The sequence below is a fragment of the Spermophilus citellus genome, assembly GCF_964194105.1.
Source record: "Spermophilus citellus genome assembly, chromosome: 7".
Classification (NCBI taxonomy): domain Eukaryota; kingdom Metazoa; phylum Chordata; class Mammalia; order Rodentia; family Sciuridae; genus Spermophilus; species Spermophilus citellus.
Genome location: NC_138188.1, coordinates 25,362,535 through 25,390,041, shown reverse-complemented (window position 1 = coordinate 25,390,041; position 27,507 = coordinate 25,362,535). Strand labels below are relative to the sequence as shown.

General features: G+C 41.5%; 1 protein-coding gene across 5 annotated transcripts in view; it reads left to right on the top strand.

The window, feature by feature from the left end:
- The first annotated feature begins 934 nt into the window (after nucleotides 1-934).
- USP4 (ubiquitin specific peptidase 4) overlaps nucleotides 935-27,507 on the top strand; it is a 50,888-nt gene continuing 24,315 nt past the window's right edge. Inside the window, exons 1-8 of one of the 5 annotated variants that reach the window (XM_081302502.1) lie at nucleotides 935-1,180; nucleotides 4,983-5,110; nucleotides 11,430-11,560; nucleotides 14,945-15,071; nucleotides 17,339-17,484; nucleotides 17,615-17,676; nucleotides 23,991-24,131; nucleotides 24,909-25,026. In XM_081302502.1, coding sequence (XP_081158628.1) covers nucleotides 1,080-1,180; nucleotides 4,983-5,110; nucleotides 11,430-11,560; nucleotides 14,945-15,071; nucleotides 17,339-17,484; nucleotides 17,615-17,676; nucleotides 23,991-24,131; nucleotides 24,909-25,026 — 954 coding nt within the window. In that variant the 5' untranslated portion in view covers nucleotides 935-1,079. Of the gene's footprint in view, nucleotides 1,265-4,982; nucleotides 5,111-9,337; nucleotides 9,478-11,429; nucleotides 11,561-14,944; nucleotides 15,072-17,338; nucleotides 17,485-17,614; nucleotides 17,677-23,990; nucleotides 24,132-24,908; nucleotides 25,027-27,507 lie in introns of those variants that run through there. The other 4 variants (XM_081302499.1, XM_081302501.1, XM_081302503.1 and 1 more) reach the window with 4 other exon arrangements.

Below are 27,507 nucleotides of genomic sequence, written 5' to 3'. Positions count from 1 at the left end.
ATCCTAAAGTGATTGAAAAGAAACAGTCTGTTGCTGAAAAAGTTGTGACCACGGAGGAATTTCAGGGTGGATTGCTCCAGTTTTTGAATTCACTGCTACTCAACCTGAGGTCGCAGACTGGTCTGAAAGCATCCAAGTACCCTTTGTGCTTATCCAGTAGTTCTCTGCTGAATACTGAAGTGCCCAGTCAGCTACTGAAAACTGGTCTGCAATTACCACTACTAAGGAGTCTGAGTGGGTATGAAAAACCCGAATGATCTGGAGATGTTCTTCTGCAAACACTTAAGCAAAATGAAAATTAAGCACCAGTTTCTTAAAAAAGAAGTTGCCTGGGCACCTCAAGTAGAGAACACATCTGGATCATCCCTTTGTGGTTGCTTGTCTCCCTGACTAGGCAAGTATCTGTGGGTAGAATACCGAATTTTCCCCAGGGGTAGATGATTTTTAGTTGTGGATGGGGTCAGACTGAGAGTACTATTAATGATTAGACCACCTCGTCTAGTCTCAATGTAGCTAGGACTTTCGAAAATCCCTGCAGCGCTGCCGGAGCAGGAATTGCGATCTCATGTTTGGTCAGCTAAAGAGGCCTCCAGCTGAAAAAGGAATGGCTTGAAGTGAAAATCGGAACACTTAGTTCCAGAGCTTCCCCTGCGTTCAATTAGGACCAGGCCGGGATGGAGTGCTTGAAAGGTCGCAGGTCATGCTCTAAGACTCTTTCAGATCGCCAGGCTGGAAAGGGCCTGGAAGACCTTAGCGGGCGCCATTCTGAGTCGAGGAAAGGGTACTTGGCAGCTATACAACGGCCGCGCACAAGGTTCCGCCTGCAGGGCGGAGGAAGTTGGCTGCCACTTCTCACTTCCCGCCCCTTTTCCGTCTTCCTCTGGGCTCCACCACGCGAGGGTGGGGGACAGGCGGCGCGTGGAGGCGGGGGAAAAATGGCAGAAGTTTGTTGCGCTCGAGGCAGCGACCTGAGGTGGGGTGGGCACGCGCACAGGCGTGCGTGCGTGCGTGGGCTCGTCCCATAGCACGCCGTGCGTGGGGCGGATGTCCGGGCCGGCTGGGCCGGGGTGGCGGGCGAGATGGCGGAAGGCCGAGGCTGCCGTGAGCGACCGGATGTAGAGACCCAGAAGTCTGAGCTCGGGGCTTTGATGAGGACCACGCTCCAACGAGGGGCGCAATGGTGAGCACCCGGCCACCCTTCCGTCGCGCAGAGCCTGGGGCCGCAACTCTGGCCCTCACGTCAGGCCTCCTTTTCTCGACTTGGGTAGGGGACGGACGGGGGCGGTGTCTGGTGACCCTGAGTGGCCTGATACTGGGTCTTCAGGAGTGGAATCTTGGGGTCAGCTGAGGAACAGCATGGGAGGTGCTGGGTGTTGTCCTGACCCATTCATAGCTCCAAGAATGTGACCGGCTCTGGCAAATGATGTAGGGTGTGGAAAAAGGAGAGTGCTAGCGGGAACCGTGAGAGTGGGAGAGCCCTTTACCATGAAAGAGTCGCCGTGTGACCTTGGCGAAGGTGTCCATACTTCACACACCTCTGTGGTTTATTACCCTCAGTAGGTTTATTACCCTCAGTAGGTTGAGATCAGAGGTAGAAACTTTGTAACTTGTAGATTGCTGAACACATGTCAAGGTCAGAAACTGAACAAATGTCTGAAAGGCCCAGATTATTTGGAAGCAAAGGTAAAAAATAATTGTGATAGTAAATTCTAGAGGTGGAAGAGGAAGGTAGCATGGATCCTGGAGCATGATAGAAGGTTAAAAGTCAAAGATGTAGAAGAGCAAGGCAGGTTTTTTAAGAAATTTAAATTTTTTCCCCAGATATTTCCTATATTTATTAGCAAACCAACCAAAACCAGTACTCCGGCTTCTGTGACTCTCTCCAGATAGTGCAAACATTTTCAGGTGGACAGGAAAAAATGATCACAGCCTTGATAAATACATGTGCCATTTCATGTCATTCCTTATTAACTCAGTTTGGTTCTCCTCCAGTGTCTCCTCTTGGAATTGTACCTGATTTTATTACCAGTTTTCATTTGAAACCACTGGGGAATGGGACGATTTTGCTTCTTGGCCAAAAATTGCTCTTCCTGAAAATCTTGTGAGGAGAGATGGTGAGGAACCAAATTCGGTGCTTGTACCACATGGCTGAGAAAAGGCGAAGAGAGTTAACTTTATTTTTATTAAATTACTGGGGATTGAACCCAAGGCATGTGTTGTTGAGCTACATCCCCATTTTTTTTTTTTTTTTTTGGTAACTGGGATTGAACCCAGGGGCCTTTAACCAGTGAGCCACATCACCAGTCCATTTTTTTTTTAATATTTATTTTTTAGTTTTAGGTGGGCACAATATCTTTATTTTACATTTATGTGGTACTGAGGTTCGAACCCAGGGCCTCATGCATGCTAGGGGAGCACTCTAGCACTGAGCCATAATCCCAAGGCTCCCCCCCCCCCCCGCCTTTTTTTTTTTTTTTTTTGAGAGAGGGTCTTGCTAAATTACTGAGGCTGGGTTTGAATTTGTGATCCTCCTGCCACAGCCTTTTAGGCCAATGGGATACAGGTGTGTGCCAATATACTGGGCTTCCCCATCCCTTTTTAATTTTTTTTTTTTTTAATCTGGTCTCCCTAGGTTGCATAGGCTGTCCTAGAATTTGAGATCCTCTTGCCTCAACCTCTGGATTTGCTGGGGTTACAGGCCTGTGTCATCAGGCCTGGCTGCTATGAACTTCTTAATAAATGCTTAGTAGAAGATACAATACTTTCCAGTAGTGGAGAGGTCTAGGTGGTGTTACTATGTGGAAGTAGAAAACTGGGGCTAGACTTTGCATTAAATGTGATTGAAAAATATTCTTTTTTGACACTTGGGATTGAATACAAGGGCATTTTGTCACTGAGCTACATTCCCCAGCCATTTTTATTTTTTATTTTGAGACAAGGTCTTGCTAAGTTGCATAGGCTGGCTTTCAACTTGTGATTCTTCTGCCTCAGTTTCCCACGTAATCGGGATTACAGGCATGGGTCACTGGGCCTAACTCATTCTAAGAAAACATTGTGGTGGGGCTGGGGATGTGGCTCAAGCGGTAGCGCGCTCGCCTGGCATGCGTGCGACCCGGGTTCGATCCTCAGCACCACATACCAACAAAGATGTTGTGTCCGCCGAGAACTAAAAAATAAATATTAAAAAAAATAATATTAAAAAAAAAGAAAAAGAAAACATTGTGGTGTTGATATATCTAGGAAGAGTTGAAGCAGGGAAGAGAAACATTGTGGTGAGGAGTTCAGGTATAGCTTTGTTTATTCTGAACTTTCCAAATTGTGAAAGGCAAGGCATGCAGAGGGACCTTTAAAGTTGTTCTGCAAAGGGGCTGGGGATGTGGCTCAAGCGGTAGTGCGTTTACCTGGCATGTGTGCGGCCCGGGTTCGATCCTCAGCACCACATACCAACAAAGATGTTGTGTCCGCCGAGAACTAAAAAATAAATATTAAAAATTCTCTCTCTCTCTCTCCCCTCTCTCACTCTCTCTTTAAAAAAAAAAAGTTGTTCTGCAAAGAATGATACATAGAATATTCAGAAGAAGCAAAGGATTTTTTTTTTTCCTTGTTCTGGGGTTTACCCAAGCTAGGCAAGCACTCTACAAGTGAGTTATATCTCCAGCCCAAAAGAAGTTTAATAGATTAAAATCATTGGGTGTTGGGCTGGAGATATAGCTCAGTTGGTAGAGTGCTTGCTTTGCATGCACAAGGCTCTGGGTTCAATCCCCAGCACCACCCCACCCCCCAAAAGAAAAAAAAAGAAGAATAAGAACTAATTGTGCTTTGTTGCCCTGGAGATGTTTCCCCTCCTTCTGTCTTGATTATAAAACAGTATAGTGATACTTTTAAAATATAATCAGGGGCTGGGGATGTGGCTCAAGCGGTAGCGCGCTCGCCTGGCATGCGTGCGGCCCGGGTTCGATCCTCAGACCACATACCAACAAAGATGTTGTGTCCACCGAGAACTAAAAAATAAAAATATTTAAAAATTCTCTCTCTCTCTCTCTCTCTCTCCTCTCTCACTCTCTCTTTATTTATTTTTTTAAAGAGAGAGTGAGAGAGGGAGAGAGAGAAAGAGAGAGAGAGAATTTTAATATTTATTTTTTAGTTATCGGCGGACACAACATCTTTGTATGTGGTGCTGAGAATCGAACCCGGGCCGCACGCATGCCAGGCGAGCGTGCTACCGCTTGAGCCACATCCCCAGCCCCTCACTCTCTCTTTAAAAAAAAAAAAAAAAATATAATCAGATTTGCTTATATTTAAGTATAGAAAGCAATGTAAAGTACAACTTAATGCCTTTTTTTTTTTTTTTTTTGGGTACTGGGGATTGAATCCAGGGTCCCTTAAGCACATTTGCACCTATTTATTTTTATTTCTTTTAATTTTGAGACAGATCTCACTATAAGTTTCTTAGGGCCTCACTACATTGCTGAGGCTGGCTTTGAACTCAGAGCCTCCTGCCTCAGGTTCCTGAGCTGATGGGATTATAGTTGTGTGCCACTGTACTACTCTGCTGAGGGTGTGTTTTTAGTGGGAATTATATATTCCCCAACGTGGAAAGACCATATAAAAGATTAAGGGGGCTGGGCATAGTGATGTACGTCTATAATCACAGCGACTCAGGAACTTGAGGCTGGAATATTTCAAGTTTGAGGTCAACCTCAGCAACTCAGTAAGCTCCTAAGCAACTTAGTGAGACCCTGTCTTAAAATAAAACATAAAGGGTTGGATTTATGGCCTAGTGGTAAAGTGCCTCTGTGTTCAGTCCCTGGTTCAAAAACAAAAACAAAGAAAAGATTAAGGATGACTGGGGCTTAGTAGTATAGCGCTTGCCTGGCATATGAGGAGCCCATCCCTAGCACCGCACACCCAGATTAAGGGAACACTTGCAGAAACTTGCCACCTTAATTTTTTTGCTATAGTAAATTGTTCTCTTTCTCTAGGTATCTTATTGACAGCAGGTGGTTCAAGCAATGGAAGAAGTATGTGGGCTTTGATAGCTGGGATATGTACAATGTGGGTGAACATAACCTGTTTCCTGGACCGATAGACAACTCAGGACTCTTCTCAGGTACAGTATCCTTTTGCTTTCTAGCTAAATGTACACTTGGGCAGTCACTTGTGATCATGTATATCTGTAACATAGACGCTGTGAACCTGACTTTCCTAGTGTGAGGAGATAGAAACAAGCGTCCTCAATTTTTGTGTCTGTAGTAGAAGTTTTTGCAGACCCTTAGGCAGAAGTAAAGCTGTTCTTTTCTAAGTTAACTGTTTTATTAATTTTTAAAATTTTTTTGGTACTAGAGATTTAACCTAGGATGCTTTACCACTGAGCTACATCCTCACCCCTTTTTGTTTTTCATTTCATTGAGACAGGGTCTCAATAAGTTGCTTAGACTGATCTTGAACTCATGATCCTCTTGTCTCAACATCCCAACCTGCTGAGATTACAGGCCACTCTTCCTGGCTTAATTAACTGTTTCTAACAAGAGTATGCTTCTAATATTTTAATTTTTTTTCTGTATAAATCCTATTGAAATTCTCAGATTTTAGATTAGTATATGCAAAAGAAAGAAATAGGGTATTTTGAAATTGCATCTGAAATTTGAAATACAGGAACCAGAATTTTTTTTTTTTTTTTTTTTTTGATACCATGTATGGAACCTACTCCTTTGCACACACGCTAGCTTAGTGCTCCAACTCTGATTTACATTTCCAGCCTGGGGAACCACAATTTTTTGTGTTAACTTTGAAGTGGAACAAAGTATAGACCTATTAAAGATTGTTATGCATTCCTGTGATGGCCATGTTTGTCATAGAATTAGTGTGAGAAGAGGTGGAAAGTTAGTAGACATTTATAGCCACAATCAGCTCCTACTGGGCACCTTGGGAAAGGTTATATGTGACATATTAGTGCTTGGCTTACACCTGTAGATGTGTGGAGATAACAGAGTTAGTTTTTTCTCAGGTTTTCTGACTGTAAATTTCTTTGTGGGCAGGTGATATGTCACCTCTGTTCAAAATCACGGCCGAAAGAGAGTAGTCTCATATTTCAGAGTGTGAGACCTAATTTATATATACCTAACAGCCTAACAGTATCTGGATGTTTGTTAAAATGAGCAGTTCTTGAGCTCATATTTTCTTTTAAGGAAAGATCTAAATTATGTAAACAGTGTCATTTGCTTTGTTTCCTGATATAGGTCAGATGATGGCACTATTCCATGAAGTTGCTCTAAGGAATTATTGCATTCATTATGTTCACACTGTGTTCTCTTTCCCTGTGGTTTTTTTTTTTTTTTTTGGTATTGGGGATTGAACCCAGTGGTGCTCTACCATTGAACTACATCCCTAGAACCAACACTTACAACTCAGTTGGTAGAATGCTTGCCTTACATGCACAAAGCACTGGGTTCAATTCCTAGCACCACTAAAGGAAAAAAAAAAAAAGGTTACTGAACTACATACCTAGATTTTTTAATTATTTAATTTTGAGGCAGGATCTTCCTAAGTTTCCAAGACTGGCCTGTGATCTTTCTGGGATTACAGGCCTGTGCCACTGCTCCTGGCCCTCTTTTTATTTTGAAAAGGAGACTTCTTGTTTTTGTTTGATAATTTTTTTCTAGGTTCATTTATTTACTTGGTACTGGGGATTCAATCCAGGGGTGCTTTACCACTGAGTTAAGTCCCTAGCCGTTTTTATTTTTTTATTTTGAGACAATCTCACTAAGTTGCTTAGGGCCTAAGTTGCTGAGATTGGCCTTGAATTTGCAATCCTTTGCCTTAGCTGTCTGATTTATTGGGATTATAGGAGTGTTGCCATAACACCTGACTATTTTTTTTAAATGGTATTTATCTATCTATCTATTTATAGTTGTGGACACATTATTTTTACTTTATTTATTTGCTTTTAATATTTTTTAAGATGTACATGGATACAATACCTTTATTTTTATTTTTATGTGGTGCTAAGGATTGAACCCAGTGTCTTATGTGGACTAGGCAATCGCTCTACCACTGAGCTACAATCCCAGCCTATGACTATTTATTTTTAATTTATTTTTTTAAATTGGTGCATTGTAATTATTCAGAATAGGGGATATTCATTATGCCATATTCATATGTGCATATAAACATAATTTGCTCAGCCTCCTTCTCCAGTACCTTCCCTTTCCCTCTCCTCTTCCCACTCCTTTCAAAAGGATAATTCTTTGTTTTTTATTTATTTATTTTTTTGGTGGTAGTACCAGGAACAGAGCTCAGGGCCTTGAGCATGCTAGACTGGGAAACACTGTGTCACTGAGCTACATCATCAGCTCTAAAAATAATTCTTAAGGGCAAGCATTCCTTTTATGGCCCCGAATTTTATGTCACCAAGTCTTGGCTTGAAATGTTAATCTCTATGGCTGAGAAATGAAAAGCACATTCCGTTAGACTCTCGACATTGGTAATGCATAAATGACTGATTTCTGGTGAATGAAGTTCAAATCCTTACTTCCTAGGTGCTCAGTCATTAGCCTGGCTGCCTTCTACCTGTGGTCATAGAAGTGGCCTGGAAGACACTCTTGAAAGTGCCGGAAGCAGGAAGAACATATTCTTGTTGGTGTTGTCTGTAGAGAGCCCCTTCTTTCATTTCTACCTATGTCTCTACTTTTATATCAGATGGAATTCCTGTGTTATACCAAATGGTGCTCTTATTTTCCTCTATTTGCCTGTTAACAGAAATTTGTAGAGAGTAAATCCTCATTTTAAAATCTCTGTGTTGCCAGGTGCAATGGCACATGCCTGTGATCCCAGTGGCTTAAGAGGATTGCAAGTTCAAAGCCAGCCTCAGCAATTTAGCAAGGCCCTGAGCAGCTTAGCAGGACCCTGACTTAAACTAAAAAAAAAAAAAGGGGGGGCTGGGGATATAGCTCAGTGGATAAGTGTTCCTGGGTTCAATCCCTGGTGCACATCTGTAATCCCAGATACTTGAGGTTGAGGCAAGTTCCAAGCATTTTTTTCTTTTGGTATTGGGAACTAAAACCAGGGGTGCTTTACCACTGACCTATATCCCCAGACCTTTTAATTTTTTTTTTTTGAGACAGAGTCTTGCTAAGTTGCTGATGCTGTCTTGAATCAGCAATCCTCCTGCCTCAGCCTCCTGAGTTGCTGGAATTATAGGAATGAGCTACCACAACCAGTGAGACTGTCTCTAAATAAAACATTCAAAAAAAGGGCCAGGGATGTGAAGTGCCCATGGGTTCAATTTCCAGTGCCTCAAAAACAAAACAGAAGATCTCTGTGTGTTTTTTAGCATTATGTCCTCAGATTGATTCAGTTTTGAGTAAAAATAGTGATCTGCATTGAAAATTGCAATTGAATTTCTGTGCTCGCCAAATACTGTCATAAGAATGACGTGTTTGAGTTCAATGGTAGAGGGTGTGCTTGAGGTTCTGGGCTCCATCTCTACCACCACACACCCACTCACAAAATAATGACATATTTGGGAAAATTATCATTGAGCTAGAGGGGGAAGAGCTTTGTAGAACTGATGTACTTGGGGTTGAGGAGACTGAAAGCTGTTGGTTTCTTCCCTGTTTTTGAAAGTTTCTACCTGCTCTTTGGTACAGTATGTTTGACCAGATCTGCATCCCCAACCCCTTTTATTTTTTAATTATAAGTTTTTGGGGGTGGCTGGCTCCCAGGTATTGAACCCAGGGGAACTTAACTACTGAGCCACATCCCTAGTCTTTTTATTTTATTTAGAGACAGGGTCTCACTAAGTTGCTTAGGGCCTAGCTAATTTGCTGAGGCTGGTTTTGAACTCGTGATCCTCCTGCCTCAGTCTCTTGAGCCATTTGGATTACAGGTGTGCACCAACTTTTCTGGCCCTTTCATTTTTTTTCTTTTAGGACACAATCTTGTAAATTACCCAGGCTGGTCTTGAACTTGGAGTCCTTCTGCTCTAGCCGTTTTTTTTTGTTTGTTTGTTTGTTTTTTCTGGTACCAGGGATTGAATTTAGGGGTGTGGGGGTGCTGAACTTTGTGCTTGCTAGGCAAGCACTCTACTACCTGAGCTATATCCCCAGCCCATCCCAATCCTTTTTATGTTGTATTTTGAGACACAGTCTTGCTAAGTTACTTAGGGCCTTGTTAAGTTGCTGAGGCTGTCTTTGAACTTGGAATCCTCTTGCCTCAGCATACCAAGCCACATGGATTACAGGTGTGTGCTGCTGCAACCAAATTGCCTTAGCTTTTTCAGTAACTAAGATTGTAGGCATTACAGGCATGTACCCTTCAACTTTTCTGTTGTTCTTAGAGTGGATATTGATGGGCACAGACTTGGCAGAGAGCATCCTTGGTGGAAGGTGATCCATCTTCCCTATGTCCTTTCTTGAGAGAGTATGTTTCAGACCATGGATGTCCAGTTCTGAAGCCCAGGAATGCTGCCTTTCTGTTGTAGGTATAAAATGTATGTCTGATATATTAAATGCATTCTCTTTCCATTCTGCCCAGGACCATCTATCTGAGCTATGACTTGGAGTATTTAAAACCAAGAATGTTGCCAGTATGGTGGTACATGCCTGTAATCCCAGAGGCTTGGGAGGCTGAGGCAAGAGGATCTCAAGTTCAAAGCCAGCCTCGACAATTTAGTGATGTTGTCTCAAAATAAAAAGGGCAAGGCAATCCTGGTACCAAAAATAAACAAATAAATAAATAAATAAGGGGCTGGGGATATGCTCAGTTTTAAAGTGCCCCTGGTTTCAATCCCTAGTACCCAAAACAAAAAACAAACAAACAAAAAGCACACTGACAGTGCTAAGGGGCAGGAGGTATAATGTAGGTTAGTGGAAGGGTGCTTGCCTAATATGTACAAGATCCTGGATTTGATACCCTGCACCACAAAACAATAAAATAGGACTGGGGATATGGATCATTGGTAGAGTGCTTGCCTAGCATGTGTGAGATCCTGGGTTCAATCTGTAGCATTGTGGGGTTGGGAAAGCAAAAGTACTAATTGAGTCTTGGTGAAATAAATGTAACTTCAGTGCCTCTTTTTTGGGGAGTGGAGGGTGGGGACAGTACTGGGGATTGAACTCAGGGCTTCACACATGCTAAGCAAGAATCTACCACTGAGTCACATCCCCATCCTTTCAGGGAAAGATGATATTTGACTTTTATATGGTATTCCTAAGATGATAAATAAATACTTTTAAATTAAATATTTTAATTTTGGAATCCTAAAACATTTTGGAAATGTAAATTGGAAGTTTTATCTTTTCTCCTCCTCCTCCTCTTCCTCTTTTTTTTTTTTTGGCGTTGTGGTTCCCCCCCCCCCCCCCCCAGTACTGGGGATTGAACTCAGAGGCACTTGTCCACGAGCCACATCCCCAGCCTTATTTTGTATTTTTATTTAGAGACAGGGTCTCACCGAGTTGTGTAGCACCTCAATGTAGCTGAGGCTGGCTTTGAATTCTCAATTTTCCTGTCTCAGTGTCCCTAGCTGCTGTGATTACAGGCGGGCACCACTGTGCCCTCCTGCTGCTGCTGCTGCTCCTGCTGCTGCTGCTCCTGCTGCTGCTGCTCCTGCTGCTGCTGCTCCTCCTCCTCCTCCTTCTTTCTCTTCCTCCTCCTCCTCCTTTCTCTTCCTCCTCCTCTTCTTGCTCTTCTTATCCTTCTCCCCCTCCTTCTTCTTCCTCTTCCTCCTCCTCCTCTTCTTTCTCCTCCTCCTCTTCTTTTTCTAGATGGAGTCCTCCTGTGTTGCCTCAGGTACCACAGGTGCACACCACTACATCCAACTTTCTTCTACCTCTAATCGTAGAAAAATAGAGTTACTCATAAAATGTTCAGAAAATTTAATTAAAGACAAAGAGGAGGAAGGTCTCTGATAGAATTTTTGGAATTTTGTAGTTGGTAACTTTTCTTATTTCTTGAAAAATACAAGAGTCATATAAAACAAATACAGGTGGTGGCATATGCTTGTTGGGTGTGGTGGCATACGCCTGTAATCCCAGTGGCTCAGGAGCCTGAGGCAGGAGGATTAGAAGTTCAGAGTCATCCTGGGACATTTAGTAGTCTCAAAATTAATAAAAGTGCTGGGTGTGGTGGCACAAACCTGTAATTCCAACAACTCAGGAGGTGGAGGCAGGAGGATTGCAAGTTCTAGGCCAGCCTCAGCAACTTAGCATGACCCTGTCTCAAAACAAGAAATAAAGGGCTGTGGATATGGCTCAGTGGTGACTGCTTCTAGGTTCAATCTCTGGTACCCAATAAATAAATAAAGGCTAGGGATGTTGTTCATTAACGTGTGAGGCCCTGGGTTCAATCTCTAGTAGGGAAAAAAAAAAATCATGTAAGTCTAACTGGGGAAAAGAACAATGAGTTAGTTATATGCTGTTTGCCTTTTTCAGATCCTGAGAGTCAGACCTTGAAAGAACACTTAATTGATGAACTGGACTATGTCTTGGTCCCAACTGAGGCCTGGAATAAATTACTAAATTGGTATGGCTGTGTAGAGGGCCAGCAGCCTATTGTCAGAAAAGTGAGTATATGAATATGAATACTGATGGTCAGTATCTGCAGGTGCTCCTGGAGGGATACCAAATTGTGTTGGTTTCTTAGGAAAATGAACATACATAAGTGGTTGAAAGGAGGTTTCTGGTTCTTTTTAGGGAATTATGATTGTGAGTGATGTTCACCTAGTATGTTACAGTGAGTGGCCTTCAAACATCAGAGCTGCCCAATGGGATGTGTCCAATGGTGCTATGAGAGCATTTTCTGGAAGACTATGAAAGTTCACTTGGGCCATATGGACTTACAGTAATGTACAGCTTCTTGTTTATCTTAAATTTTTTCTGATGTAGCTCAGTGTTAGATCACTTGGTTCAGTCTCCAGTGAGTACCACAAACAAACAAACAAACAAAACAGAACAACCCAGAGTAAACAAAAGCCCACCTTTCTTTTTTTTTGGTACCAGGGATTGAACTCGGGGGACCAGCTCAACCACTGAGCCACATCCTCAGCCCTATTTTGTTTGTTTCTTCCTTTCCTATTTAGAAACAGTTGCTCTAAATAAAGTAGAGCTGCTTAATGCCTTGCTATTGCTGAGGTTAGCTTTGAACTTGTGATCCTCCTACCTCAGCCTCCCTAGCCACTGGAATTATAGGCGTGCACCACCACACCCAGCCTTTTTTGTTTGTTTTGTTTTGTGGTGCTGGGGATTGAATCCAGGGCCTTGTTGCATGCTAGGCACTGAACCACATCCCCAGCTTTCTTTCTTTTGTCTCTCTCCATACTGGGGGATTGAACCCAGGGGCTCTATACAACTGAGCTACATATCTAGCTTTTTTTAAATTTTATTTTCGTATTTATTTTTTGGTTCCAGCCTTGAGCCTGGGGTTCTCAACCACGGAGCTACATCCCCAGCCCTTTTTATTTTTTATTTTGAGACAGGGTCTCACTAAGTTGATCAGCTAAGTTGCTGAGGCTGGTTTCAGATTTGTAGTCCTCCTGCCTTAGCCTCCTGATTACAGACATATATCACCACAACTTACTAATCAGGTTCTTACTTATTTACTCAGACTGCCCTCTAACTTGTGATTCTCCTACCTTACTTAGCCTCCTCAGTCACTGGGATAATGTGTGAAAACACCACCTTTCTTTTTTTGGTACTGGGGATTGAAACCAGGGGCTATAACCACTGAGCCATATCCCCACCCCTTTTTTATATTTTATTTAGAGACAGGGCCTCACTGAGTTGCTTAGCACCTCGCCATTGCTGAGGCTGGCTTTGAACTTTCGATCCTCCTGCCTCAGCCTCCTGAGCCACTGGGATTGTAGGTGTGGGCCACCATGCCTGGCAAAACACCATCACTTTTACTTCTGTGCTTCGGTCTTTGGCCACATAGTTGAGTTAAAAATCAGGCATTTACACCCAGAGAATATTATCCCCTTGAGGGAATATAAACCCCAGGGCAGAATCCCAGATTGTTAGCACCTCTGGTAGATAAGACTCACAAGAAGACCATCACCCTGTCTCCCACAGTTGTTTTCTTGTCCTGTCTATCTGGAAATCACAAGAGCTCACATGTCTGCTGATGTTTAGGGACAAGGTAAAATTCTTACTCTGTTGGGTATGTATTCTTAGCTGAGTAGTAAAGAGTTGCAGTCCTGGTACAGTGCTTCTCTTTTTTTAGTGATACAATGTATCTAAAAGTCATTTGGGCCATAACTATTTTTTTCCTCTATCTTTTTTTTTTTTTTTTTTTTTTTTTAAAGAGAGAGTGAGAGAGAGGGGGACAGAGAGAGAGAGAATTTTTTAATATTTATTTATTTTTTCTTAGTTCTCGGCGGACACAACATCTTTGTTTGTATGTGGTGCTGAGGATCGAACCCGGGCCGCATGCACGCCAGGCGAGCGCGCTACCGCTTGAGCCACATCCCCAGCCCTTTTCCTCTATCTTGAACTCCTGAGAAGGTTAGGGATCAAAAGGTTAGGGGCATGCTAGCCTTCTAAAGATGTTCCTAAATGCCAGTAGTATTGCAGTGTGAGTATTCTGCCAAGAATGATATATATATTTCTATATATATTTATACATATTTATATATTCTTTAGTCACTAATTTGACAAACTCTCCAAGGGAGGAAGCAGCATCATGATCTCACCTAAAGGTGAACAGTGACTTCCCTTTTGTGCAGTATCTGGCTTTATGCACAAGTATGACTCTGAATTGATGAGTTAATTAGCTTTGTTTTCTTTTTTTCTTCTATTATGTTACTGGAGATTAGATCCAGGGCCTCATATGTAGTAGGAAAATGCACTATTACTGAACTGCATCCCTAGCCCTCTAGCCCTTTTTATTTTATTTACTATTTATTTACTTTAAATAATTATTTAATTTGTTCTAATTAGTAAGCCTTTTTTATTTTTGTTTTGTTTTTTTGGTACTGGAGATTTAACCAAGGGGTGCTTTACCACTGAGCTACATCCCCAGCTCTTTTTGTTTTTTATTTTGAGAAGGGTCTCAACTATTGCGTAGACCTTTGTTTGTGCTAGGCAGTTGGCTTGCCAGTGAGCTAAATCCCCAACCCCAGCCCTTTTTTACTTTTAAAAAATTGTTATTTCATTTTGTTTTGCAGAACTGGGGATTGAGCCTTTTATGTAGTAGATGAAATGTCACTGAACTAAGTTCCCAGCCCCCTGCCCTTTTTTTAAAAAAAATTTCTTTTGTAATTGTAGATGGACAGAATGCCTTTGTTTTTATTTTTATGTGGTGCTAAGGATGGAACCCAGTGCCTCACATATGCTAGGCAAGCACTCTGCCACTGAGCTACACAGCCTCAGCCTCTTCTAGCCCCTTTTGTTTATCTATTTTTTAAAATCTTGAGACAGGGTCTTAGTAAGTTGCTCAGACTAGCCTTGAATTTTAATCTTCCTGCCTCAGTCTCCCAAGTTGTGGGGATTACAGGTTATATCACCAAATGCAGTCCCCTCTACCTTTTTTTTTTTTTTAATTCTATGGTGCTGGGGATTGAACCCAGGGTCTCAAACATGTTAGGTATGTGTTCTACCACTGAGAATTCTTCTACATCAGGCATGTATTTTAAGGAGAATGAGTTTACAGTAACTTTTCTGTGCAAAGTTGATGTCCTGAGACTTTCCTGGAAGCCTTGATGTGGCATTAAATCCAGTTAGGATTTAATGGTTCTGTCCTAATGAGTGGAAAAAAATCTTAAATCCTAGGACAGATGCTGATGGTTTTAAAAATTTGTACATATAGATGAAAAAGTTTGTACTTTTGATCTCTAATTACTGAGGGAAACTGATGACTAAAGTTTTTCCTTTTGGTCTTATGGAGACACTTTCTTCCCAGTACTGTTCAGTTTTAGAACCACTGCTCCTTCATCCCTGCCTTTTGTTTACAGGTTGTGGAGCATGGCCTATTTGTCAAGCACTGCAAAGTGGAGGTATATTTGCTGGAACTGAAGCTCTGTGAGAACAGCGACCCCACCAATGTGCTGAGTTGCCATTTCAGCAAGGCAGACACCATTGGTGAGCAGCTGGGCTGGGGTTCTAGATATCTGGGGAGAGTGCAGGACACAGTGGCTGATAGAAAGGAAAGCTGGGGCACATCTTCAGACCTGTGTCCAGATCATCTCAGGCCAGTCCTGACCTGGGAACCTGTTGCCCAGGAGATTCTTTTTTCTTTTCTTCTTTTTCTTTGGCACTAGGGAGTTAACTCAGGGGTGTTTATATGCTGAGCAGCTTTTTATCCCCAGCCCTCTTTATTTTTTATTTTTATTATTATTATTATTTTAATATTTATTTTTCAGGTGTAGATGGACACAATACAATGTCTTTATTTTTTAATGTGGTGCTGAGGATTGAACCCGGGTCCTGCTCATGCTAGGCGAGTGCTCTACCATTAAGCCACAATCCCAGCTCCCCTTTTTATTTTTTTTTACACAGTGTCTTGATAAGTTGCTGAGGCTGACTTTGAACTGTGATCCTCCTCCATTGACCTCCTAAGTTGCTGGGATTATAGCCTCGTGCCACCAAACCCAGTTCAGGAGATTCTTCTTCTTTTTTTGGTACTGGGGATTGAACCCAGGGGCACTTAACTACTGAGCCACATACCCAGCCCATTTTTATATTTTATTTAGACACAGGCTTGCTCGTTCGTTTGTTTCTCTCTCTCTCTCTCTCTCTCTCTCTCTCTCTCTCTCTCTCTCTCTCTCTTTCTTTCTTCTTCTTCTTTTTTTTTTTTTTTTTTAAAGGAACTTCTTCCAAACCAGGGCTTGCTTGCTTGCTTGCTTTATTTATTTATTTATTGTGATGCTGGGGATTGAACCCAGGGCTTTGTGCATGAGAGTCAAGCATTCTCCCAACTGACTTATTTCCCCAGTCCCTTAGACACCGGTCTCACTGAGTTGCTTAGGGCCTCGATAAGTTGCTGAGACTGGCTTTGAACTCATAATCCTCCTGCCTCAGCATCCCAAACTGTTGGATTACAGGTGTGGGCTGCCACACCTGGCTCTCAGGAGATTTTTTTAGAGAGCCAAACGTGGGAATTATGTTCTATAGAATACTGAGCTCATTTGTCATATGGTAATAAAGATGAAGAAATGAAGAGTCAGGGAAGTTAAACATAACTTATTAAAAAAGTCTCAGCAAGGGACTTGAGGTATAGCTAGCTGAGTGGCAGTAGTGTATGCAAGGCCCTAGATTTAATCCTCAGCACCAAAAGATATGTGTTTATGTGCATTATGTGTGCACACACACAATCACACCTATTCATCATAGCAATTTCAGCAAAAAAGTGGCAGAGCTAGCTTTGAAACCATCTTTTTTTTAATATTTATTTTTAGTTTTCAATGGACCTTTATTTTATTTACTTATTTATTTTTATGTGGTGCTGAGGATCGAACCCAATGCCTCACATATGCCAGGTGAGTGCTTTACCACTGAGACACAACTCCAGTCCCCCCATATCTGTTTTAACTCCAAAGAGAATCCTTCTTAAGTTTTTTAATTTTTAAAAATTTATTATTATTATTTTACCAATGAATCACATCCCTGAACCTTTTTATTTTGAGATATTTTGAGATAGGGTCTTGCTCATTTGCTAAGACTGGTCTCTAACTTGCATTCCTCCTCTTTCTGCTTCCCATGTAGCTGGGATTGTAGGTGAGCTCACTGTGCCTAACTTCACTTTTTGTTTAGTGGTACTGGACATTGAACCCAGGGCCTTGTGCCTGTGAGGCAAGCACTTGACCAACCAAGCTATGTCCCCAGGCCTTTACTTTTTCTTTTTTCTTTATTCTGGGGATTGAACCTAGGATTTCATGCATGCTAGGAAAGTGCTCTATAACTCAGCCACACTACCATAGCACTGCTTTTTTTTTTTATTTTTGTGGCGATATTGGGGATTGAACCCAGGGGCACTTTACCACTGAGCTATATACCCAGTTCTGGCTCAGTTGCCTGGCTGGGCTTGATTTTGTGATCTTCCTGCCTCAGCCTCCTATATGCTGGCATTACAGGCAGGTGCTATCACACTGAACTCTGTTTCTCACTTTCTATGTGTGTCTGTGCTAGAAATATGACCTAAATTATCAGAGAAGCCTAAGAAAAGTTTTTGGGTGTACAAGTGCAAGAGGAGGCCTTCAGGAGTTACCAGAGGGCCGAGGTTCTGTCAGAACTTTTGTTCCAAAGTATATGTGAGCATCTGAAAAGGAAAGAGGATGAGCATTGGTTTGCCTTGGCTGTCTTTAGTCTTGTATTGGTAGAAAGCTCTGAGTAATGTTTCTGCACCCTAGCAACCATCGAGAAGGAGATGCGGAAGCTGTTCAACATCCCTGCGGAGCGTGAAACACGGCTCTGGAACAAATACATGAGCAACACCTACGAGCAGTTGAGCAAACTAGACAACACTATCCAAGATGCTGGGCTCTACCAGGGTCAGGTAGGAGGGCCCAGGCTATGTTCAAACAGGCAGCTCTGTCCAGGGTATTTGACCAAAAAGCTTCTGGCTATAAGCATGTCAGGAGTGGGGTGGATTGCACTCTCCTCATTTGGTTTCCCCTTTCACTCAGGTGCTAGTAATTGAGCCCCAAAATGAAGATGGCACATGGCCCAGGCAGACCCTGCAGTCAAAGTAAGTGAATGTTTTCTCCCATATGGCTGGGCTCACAGGTGTAATAGAGACATTCTTTTCTAAGGCAGTTATACTTAGAAAAATGGTTCTGAATCAGATGGAAAAATCATGCAGTTTAGTCTTGGATGAAGATACAAGCTCTTGGTAAACAGCATTCTGAGCATTCATCTAAGGGAAACCTGTCAGTGTGTCTCAGCAAGGCCACAAGCCTTTGCTTATTGAGAATGAGAGAAGGAGAAAGACAAGGGGCAGGATCTGACATTGACTGCTCTAGCAAGAGATGACTTTGATTTTTTTCAAGATCCTTTATTTTTCCACCTATGGTTAGGGACTGTGAGGGAAAAGAAGAGGGATTATGCATGAGGTCTTATATGACTTAAAGGTGATAGTTTGATCCCACCCCACTCTGCTTAGTGTCCTGTTACTCATGGTTACAGGGGTATTGTTCAGATACTAAACTGGAACTCTAGTCAGGTGCATTGGCACGTGCCCATAATCCCAGCAACTCAGGAGACAGGAGGATCACAAGTGTGAACGTAGACTCAAAATAATAAAGGATTGAGGATGTAGCTTGGTGGGAGGCTTCCCTTGAGTTCCAACCTCAGTACCACATAAATTAAACAAATTGGGACTCCAGGCATAGTTATTTTAGATATTCATGAAATATGTGGAATTGTGCATGTCCTTCAAAGAGAAAAAAGTGTTGAGCTTGCCTTATAGTGTAAGATTGGGGAATTATGTCTGTGCTCCAATAGTTACAGGGACAGTGTTGGGATCTGCTCTCTTCCTTTTGTTAGGACTTGGACTTTGTAATATAGTGATATGTTCATAGCTCATTTGAATGGCATGAAAACTAAAAGCCATCTTGAGAAACATGCATAGATATTCAGAATATTTGGGAATTTTACAGATTGCAAACATTTTCAAGGATTTTACAGATCTCTTGAAGTCCAGCCATGGACTCTGGTTCTTAGAAAGCTCAGTTACTGTTTCCTGATAAGTTGGCAAAAATAGCTGGGATAGGAAAAATAATGCCCCCCAAAATGTCCATATTCTAATCCTCAGAATTTACAAATATATTAGATTACAAAGGGATTTTGCATATATAATTAAGATAATGAGGGGCTGGGATTGTGGCTCATCGGTAGAGTGCTCGCCTAGCATGGGTGGGCCCAGGTTTGATCCTCAGCATCACATAAAAATAAAGGTATTGTGTCCATCTACACCTAAAAAAAAAAAAAAAAAAAAAAGATAATGAGCTAGGCCTAAGGATGCACACCTGTTTTCCCAGTGACTTGGGAGGCTGAAATGGGAGAATCTGCAAGTTCGAGGCCAACTTCTGCAATTTAGCAAGGCCCTAAGTAACTTAGCAAGACCCTGTCTCAAAATAAAAATTGCTGGAGATGTGGTTCAGTGTTAAAGTGCCTCTGGAGTCAATCCCCAGTACCATATAAAGAAAAAGATAATGATATTGACATGGAGAGATCATGTAGGTGGATCCAGTATAATTGCAAGTGTCCTAAGAGTTAAAGGAAGGCTGGAGAGTCAAAATTGTATGAGGACAGAAGCAGATTCAAGGTAGTGAAATGTGAGAAAAATTCAACTGGCCATGAGTCAAGGAATATGGGCAGCCTGTAGGAGTACCTAAAGCCTCCCCAAACACATGCACCCTGGCCAATGCCTTGATTTTAGTTCAGAGAGAACCATTTTGGACTTTTGACTTCCATAACTGCAGATAATAAATCTGTGTTATTTTAAGCTACTGAGTTTATGATAATTTGTGACATCTGCAGCAGGAAAGTAATATACAAACCAAGGCAGTCAATCCCATTTTGAAGCTGAAAATGCCAAATAATTGAAAGAAACCCCCCTGGGTAGAGAGAAGGTGTTTAGATTACAGCCTGTGAGACAGAACTGGTAGCTCAGGGCAAAAGAAAGCTGGGTATACTGGTCAGGGGAGACTTTTTTTTTTTTAATTGCAGATGAACCCATGCTTTCATTTTATTTATTTTTTTATGTGGTGCTGAGGATTAAGCCCAGTGCCTCACATGTGCTAGGCAAGAGCTCTGCCACTGAGCCATAATCCCAGCCCCCAGGGGAGACTTAACTGCACCTTTTTCTCTTCTCAGCCTAGTTTCTCCCTATCTTTCTTATACCCTGAAACCTAAGAGGCAGTTTTTGGAAAAGAGCAGTGCCTTGTTGAGACTTCCTGAAGGTTAGTCTCCTAGTAAGGTGTGGCCAATAGGCAGTAAGTGCAGAGTGGAATTCCTGAGGTACATTCTCTTCTCCACTCTCTCACATGGTACTAGATACTGTTGTTCATACTGAGGATATGGTAAATACCAAGTCTTAATCTCAAGGAGCAGAATAAAAGATAAATAAGAAAAACATGTGTTTCCAGTGACTTACGAACATTGTGGATAAAAATGTGGGAAGAGAATTAGTGAGTTGTAGCCTTTGGAATGGGACAGATTTAACCAGGATTCATTTGAAGATAGCCGTCTAGGAAGTAAGGGAGTCAGCATGGATTGAGGTACTCAATAGGAACAAATAGCATCATTAATCAGAAGAAACAGCAGCTGCAGATGTCCTGAGCTGAAGCAGGCCTGGTTGAAAACCAGCAGGACTTTGTGTGGCTAGATCCTGAGGGATAATAGGAAGTAGAGGTTGAAGACCAGGAGGTAAGGAGGTGGTAGAGAGAAAATGACAGGGACAAGAGGATGAAAGTGCATAAACAAGGCCCTGGTTTCAGTCTACATCATCAACATAATTAAGAATTTATTGCCAGGCGTGGTGGTGCATGCCTGTAATCCCAGCAACTAGGGAGGCTGAGGCCAGGAGGATTGTGAGTTCAAAGCCAGCCTCAGCATCTTGTCAAGCCCCTAAGCAATTCAGTGAGACCCTGTTTCTAAATAAAAATATAAAAAGGGCTGGGGATATGACTCAGTGGTTAAGTGCCCCTGGGTTCAATCCCTGGTACCAAAAAAAAAAAAAAAAAAAAATCTTCATCAGAGAGTAAAAAGGAAAGCCACAGCGTGAAAGAAGATATTAACAATACATCTATCTTACAAATTATATATATTTAGAATTTCAAGATAAGAAAAGAACAATGCCAGGGAAAAAAAAGAGAGAGAGAAACACAGCTAGGCAAAGTGGTAAATGCCTATAATCCCAGCTACTTTGGAGGCTGAGGCAAGAGGATGATAAGTTCAAAGCCAAGCTGGGCAACTTAGCAAGACTCAGTCTCAAAATAAAAGGGGTTGGGGTTGTAGTTCAGTGGTAGAGCACTTCTGGGTTCAATTCCCAATATATTTTTTTTAGAACTTTATACATATTCTACAATTTGACTTTCCTACTCCTAGGCATACAGCTAACAAAAACACATCCCATGTTCACTTAAGGACATGTTCAAGGTAGTTCACATCAGCATTGTTTGTCATAGTCATGAACTTTGGAGTTAATCCAGAGTCCTCCAACAATCAATGATAAGTTGCTGTGTACAAATACAGTGGAATTCAGTACATCAGTGTACAGCAACATGAGTGAGTTTCTACATAATGTTAAAAGAGAGAAGCTGGACATAAAGCAGGATGTATTATATGATTCTGTTGATATAAAACTTAAAAGGCAAAATAATCTCTGGGGAGGTCAGGTTGGTTGTTAGCTTTGGGAAGAACTTTGACTGTAAGAAGCCTGGGAAGGATGCTTGGGGGGTTGATGCTGCCCTGTTTTTGGTCTGGGTACTGGTTATATAGCCATATTCACTTGTTACAATTTCTTTGATTTTTATACATTCATGATTTAAATACCTTTTAATGAAATACTCTAATACAAAGTTTTATGACAGCTGGGTCCAGTGGTATATGCCTATAATCCCAGCTACTTGGGAGGCTGAAGCAAGAAGGTTGCTTGAGTCCAGGAGTTTGAGAAAAACCTTGGACAACATAGTGAGACCAGTATCTTAAGAAAGAAATAAAGAAAAAAAGAAATTTAAATTTATTTATTTATTTAAAATTTTGAGATGGGATCTCAGAAAGTTGCTGACGCTAGCCTTGAACTTGTCGATTCTTCTGCCTCAGACTCCCACGTTTCTGGGATCATAGGTGTGTGTACCCAGCTTATATATTTCTTTGCAGGAGAGTATCATAGTAAAATTGTTCCCATAGTAAAAATAACCAGTGTTGTAGAAGGAAAATCACAGTTGCACATATTTGAAACAAAGCCGAAAGATTCGCTTTCTGTTTTATGCAGTCTATAATATGGATAGACTAGGTAGCAGTTTCAGATTTGGGGCAGTTAACGATAGATTAATTAATCTGAAAGTAGAATCTGAAATAAGAGTCTGTGAAAAATATTGAAATGTGAATTTGAAACATAGAGATTACTCACATTTGGCAAATGTGAAAAACCAAAAGCAATTTCCCTTAAATGGCTTCCAGAGGCTGAGGCAAGGTTGCAAGTTTGAGGCCAGCTTGGGCAGTTTAGCAAAATCTGTCTCAAAAAGAAAAATAAGAAAGGGTTGGGGGTAGCTCAGTGGTAAAGTGTTCCTGGATTAGATTCCCAGCACCAAAAAATAATTGCCATTTGTCAGGCATTTATTTCCTCCCTCTCTCCCTTCCTTCTTCCTTCCTTCCCTCCCTCCCTCCCTCCCTTCTGCTGGGTATTGAACCCAGGACCTTATGCATGCTAGGGAAACACTGCAGCACTGAGCCAATCCTTTTTTGTTGTTGTTGTTGTTTTTAATATTTTTTTAGGTGTAGATGGACACAACATAGTTCCTTTATTTTTATGTGGTGCTGAGGATCGAACCTGGGCCCCACCCATGCTAGGTGAGCGCTCTACCGCTGAGCCACAATCCCAGCCCCCACCCCAATCCTTTTTATCTCTTATTTTCCCTATACTAGAGATTGAACCCAGGGGCACTCTACTACTGAGTCACATCCTTAGCTGTTTATTATATTTTTTATACCTTTATTTAATTTATTTATTTATATGCAGTGCTGAGGATCAAACCTCAGTGCCTCACACATGCTAGGCAAGCACTCTACCACTGAGCTACAGCCGCAGCCCCCCAGCACTTTTTTTAGTTGTAGGTGAACACAATACCTTTTATTTTATTTTTATGTGGTGCTGAGGCTCGAACCCAGTGCCTCACACATGGTAGGTGAGCACTCCACCACTGAGCCACAACTCCAACACAACTCTTTTATTTTGAGATAGGTTCTCACTAAGTTTCCCAGGCTGGCCTCAAACTTGAAATCCTCCTGCCTCAGCCTCCCAAGTTACTGTAATTATAGGTGTGTACTACCATGACTGGCTTTTAATAAAAATATATGAGATAATCTCACTGATTTGCTGACACTGACCTCAAAATTGTAGACCTCTAGTCCTAGCTTTCTGAATAACTGGGATCACAGGTCTGAAGCTCTACCCCTGGCTTGTGTCAAGTATTTTAAATAATTAATTTTATTTTTTAAATATCTTTCTATTTATTTTTTATATGGTGCTAAGGGTTGAACCCAGTGCCTCACTTTGTGCTAGGCAAGTGCTCTACCACTGAACTACAACCTTAGTTCGTGTGTCAAGTGTTTTTTTTTTTTTTTTCCCTTTTGGTACCAGGGATTGAACCCAGGGGTGCTTAACCACTGAGCCACATTCCTAGCCCTTTTTGTACTTTATTTAGAGACAGGATCTCACTGAGTTGCTCAGGGCCTCAATAAATTGCTGAGGCTGGCTTAGAACCCATGATCCTCCTGCCTCAGCCTACTGAGCTGCTGTGATTATAGGTGTGTACCACCATGCCTCTGTGTCAACTATTTTGAGAGAAGTCTTTTTTTTTTTTTTTAAGTTGGACACAATGCCTTTATTCCATTTATTTATTTTTATGTGGTGCTGAGGATCGAACCCAGGGCCCCGCGTGTGTTAGGCAGCACTCTACCACTGAGCCACAATCTCAGCCCTTGAGAAAAGTCTTATTGCCATTTTTCTGTGCCTTTCACTGGTAAGACTTAAAATTTCAGAAAAACTTGTAATTTATAAATGAAATCAGAATGCCCTGAAGTTCAACGTTGTGGTTTATTGCACTGGAAGATTCAGTACATGACCTACATGACCATGTAGGCTAATGAGACCTGAAGATTAATTAATTTCTGAACTTAATTTATCTTGAAGAATTATAAAAATAGGACTTTTGCAGCTTATTTTAACTGATTGAATATGGAGAACATTTATTTCTTGAAAAAAGTCCTAAGGCATTAAATAGGGCTTGCACTTTGCAAAAAATCAGTAGCATTATTTCTGCTTCTCTCTCCCAGATCAAGCACTGTGCCTAGCAGAAATTTTACTACCTCTCCAAAATCATCAGCAAGTCCCTATTCCTCAGTGTCTGCCTCTCCCATTGCAAATGGTGATAGCACTAACACCTCTGGGATGCACAGTTCCGGTGTCAGCAGGGGGTAAGAGCAGGCCATTTCACTTTGCTTCCCTTCCTCTGAGTCCATTTGCAGACTGTATCTGGAGTCTCATCTGTTGTTAGGCTAAGCATCATGGGATCAGAGCTCCCCCTAGGAATGGGTTGCAGGTGGTCTCTCACTACTTTTCATACCCACAGTCTAAGTGTGCCTCCTACTTCTGACTTACATTGCTTATTGTCCTATAGGCTGGTGTTTTCCCCATAGCCTAAGTCACTGGTGATTGTGGGGGCACAGTGCATTTATTTTGGAAGGATAGGCTGGCCATATGACATATTAGCAATAAGGGGATGATTTGCAGCTGTGGAAGAGCCCTATCTATTTACCCTGTGGGATCCTTTCTCTAAGTCTTTCAGGACCACCTTCAGATAGCATAGACAAGGTGGAAAGAACTAGTGAGGAAGGAGTATGCATGAACTCAGGCTTAGTCAAGGTTGGGTGTGGCCTGGTGGGCTATGGCAGATGCATGCTTTTGATTTTGGTAACCAGAATGTTCTTCCCTGAAGTAGTCTGACAGCCTTCTCAAAGGATATAAAAATTCAAATATATTTCTCTTCTTAAGGATATGTTTATAACCTGCTAGCATGTCAAGTCATGGGCAGGGTACAGGTCTGGAGGTGTGAAGAGGTGGGTAGAGAGAATTTATATCATGGGGCTAATACCAGACACAAGTTCTAGAGGCCCCAATGGAGCCCCCAAAGGCATCCTGAGGTCATGTGGGCAACACTTGCTTTTATTGCTGATATGGGTTGTGTTTTTCAGTGGATCTGGCTTCTCTGCTTCATATAATTATCAGGAGCCCCCATCATCTCATATACAGCCTGGGCTCTGCGGACTTGGAAACCTGGGGAACACCTGCTTCATGAACTCTGCTTTGCAGGTAGAGGGGAGAGCTACCATCTGAACATCAGGGTGTCATGAGGCTTGGGTGGGAATGGTCTGCTAGTGCTAAGCGGATCTTTTCTTAGGATCCTCAACTTGTTTACTTTTAGCGCTTTAGCATTCTGCCAGGACAGCTCCCAGTGGTTGGTTCAGAATGGCCTCCACAGTGTTTGTGGCCCCAGAATGTCTTATTCAATTCTGTGTTTGGTTTTACAATAGAAATATTTTGAATTTTTGTTAACCATTAGGTTATAAACTCCCTAAGAGTTTTGAAGTACCTATCTTGTTGGTCTCTGATAGGATAAGGAGACTTACAGCAGGTACCAATCTCAGTTATTCCTTACTGTAGGTTTACCTTTTTTTTTTTTTTTTTTAACCAAAGACTCCATGCTTACTTCATGCCTATCACTGGAGAAATCCTAAAATCCTCCCTTTGGACCCTCATTTGTTCTTCAAATATTTATTAGGCATATATAATGTGATAGTACTATGATAAACATGGGTTGCAATGAGTTAGGGCGCAGCTACAAAGTTAGAAGGGCATCAATTCTGAAGACTGCCCTCAATTCTGATGCCAACTGCAAATTTGGGGGTTCCTGAGACTACCCACAGTTTTGATAATTTGCTAGAAGTATTTACAGAATTCATATGAAGCTGTTAAATTCATGATAATGCTTTATTTTTTAAATTTTTTAAAGAGAAAGAATTTTTTTTAATATTTATTTTTTTAATTTTTCGGCAGACACAACATCTTTGTTTTTATATGTGGTGCTGAGGATCGAACCCCGGGCCTCATGCATGCCAGGCGAGCATGCTACCGCTTGAGCCACATCCCCAGCCTGATGATAATGCTTTATTATAGGGAAAAGTTACATAATAAAATCAGCCAAGGGGAGAAATAAATAGAGCAGAATCCAGGAGAGTTCCAAATGGTTGAGCTTCTGTTGTTCTCTCTCTATGGAATGAGGACACATGACTTACAGCAGGTAATATAATGATGATGCACAGAGTACTACCAACCATGGAATCTCACCTGAGCTTCAATAGCCATAATTTTGGGGGAGCTTCTTTATATAGATATGATAGATTAATTGCCCAGTGGAATGATTTTATGCAACCCACAGCACTCTCTTAAGTCATTTGCTGGTCTTTCCTCAGTGGTAGCTTTTATTCTAGGACTATAAAGGTGTAGTAAGCTCCCTGGACCCAGAAATCATGCTGTTAGTGTATCTGGTATGATCCAAGGCCACACAGACACACTCCTATTAGGCATAGTCTTCTGGGATAAATATATTTATTTCCCAGAAATCAAGTACAAAACTCAAGCCTTTTTGGGTAAGGGAAAATTCTCATTTTTATTTTTTTGAAGATTTTTTTTTTTTAAAGGTTAGGTAATTCTTGGATTTGGAAATAATTTTCGCCATTGTGGCGAAATAGTCTAGTACTAAAGAAAAGACCCCTGAGGTTTTACATTGTTCTTTCCCCCCCTGGTGGTACTGTGGATTGAACCCAGGGGTACCCTACCACTGAGCTACATGCCTATCTCTTTTCATTTTTTGAGACTGGCTAACTTGCCTGGGCTGTCCTCAAACTTGAGATCCTCTTGCCTCAGTTTCCAAAGTTGCTTGGATTACAGGCATGTGCCACCAAGCCTGGCTGAGATTTGACTTTTTATTGATATGTTTTCTCAGTTCTTTGTACTTTCCACTTTATTTAGCTGTTGAGTTAGGGTAATAATAATGAGAAACTTTATAACTGTAGATGTAAATACAAATTGAGCAGTCCAAAGTGCTCCACAGGGACTGGGGTTGTGGCTCAGCAGTAGAGTGCTTGCCTAGCATGGTTTAGGTCCTGGGTGTGATCCTTAGCACCACATAAAAATAAATAAATAAAATAAAGGTATTGTGTCCAACTACAACTTAAAAAAAAAAAAATTGCTCCAGAATTTTTTTGGGATTTATTTATGAGATTCTCACTATGTTACCCAGGTTGGCCTCAAACTCTATCTCAAGTGATCCTCCTTCGTCAGCATCCTGAACAGCTGGGATAATAAGCATATACCACACATCTGGCTCTGAAATTTCTTGAGTGCTCACAAAGTTTTAGATTTCAGAGCATTTTGGATTTAAAATTTTTGGATTAGGCATGTTCAGTATTCCAAAGTCTTTAAAAACAGATCTGAAACACTTTTAGTCCAACATTTTGTTTGTTTTTGTTTTTGTGTTTTTGGTACTAAAGGTTGAACCCAGGGACATTTTACCACCGAGCTATATCTCCAGCCCTTTTTATTTTTTATTTTTTTGAGACATGGTCTTGCTAAGTTACTTAGGGCCTCACTAAGTTGCTGAGCCTAGACTTGAACTTGCAATACTCATGTCTCAGCCTTCTCAGTCACTGGGATTATAGATATGTGCCACCACACCTGGCTGCAGTGCCCATTTTAAAATTTGAAGTTAAAATTAATATATACTTATATAAT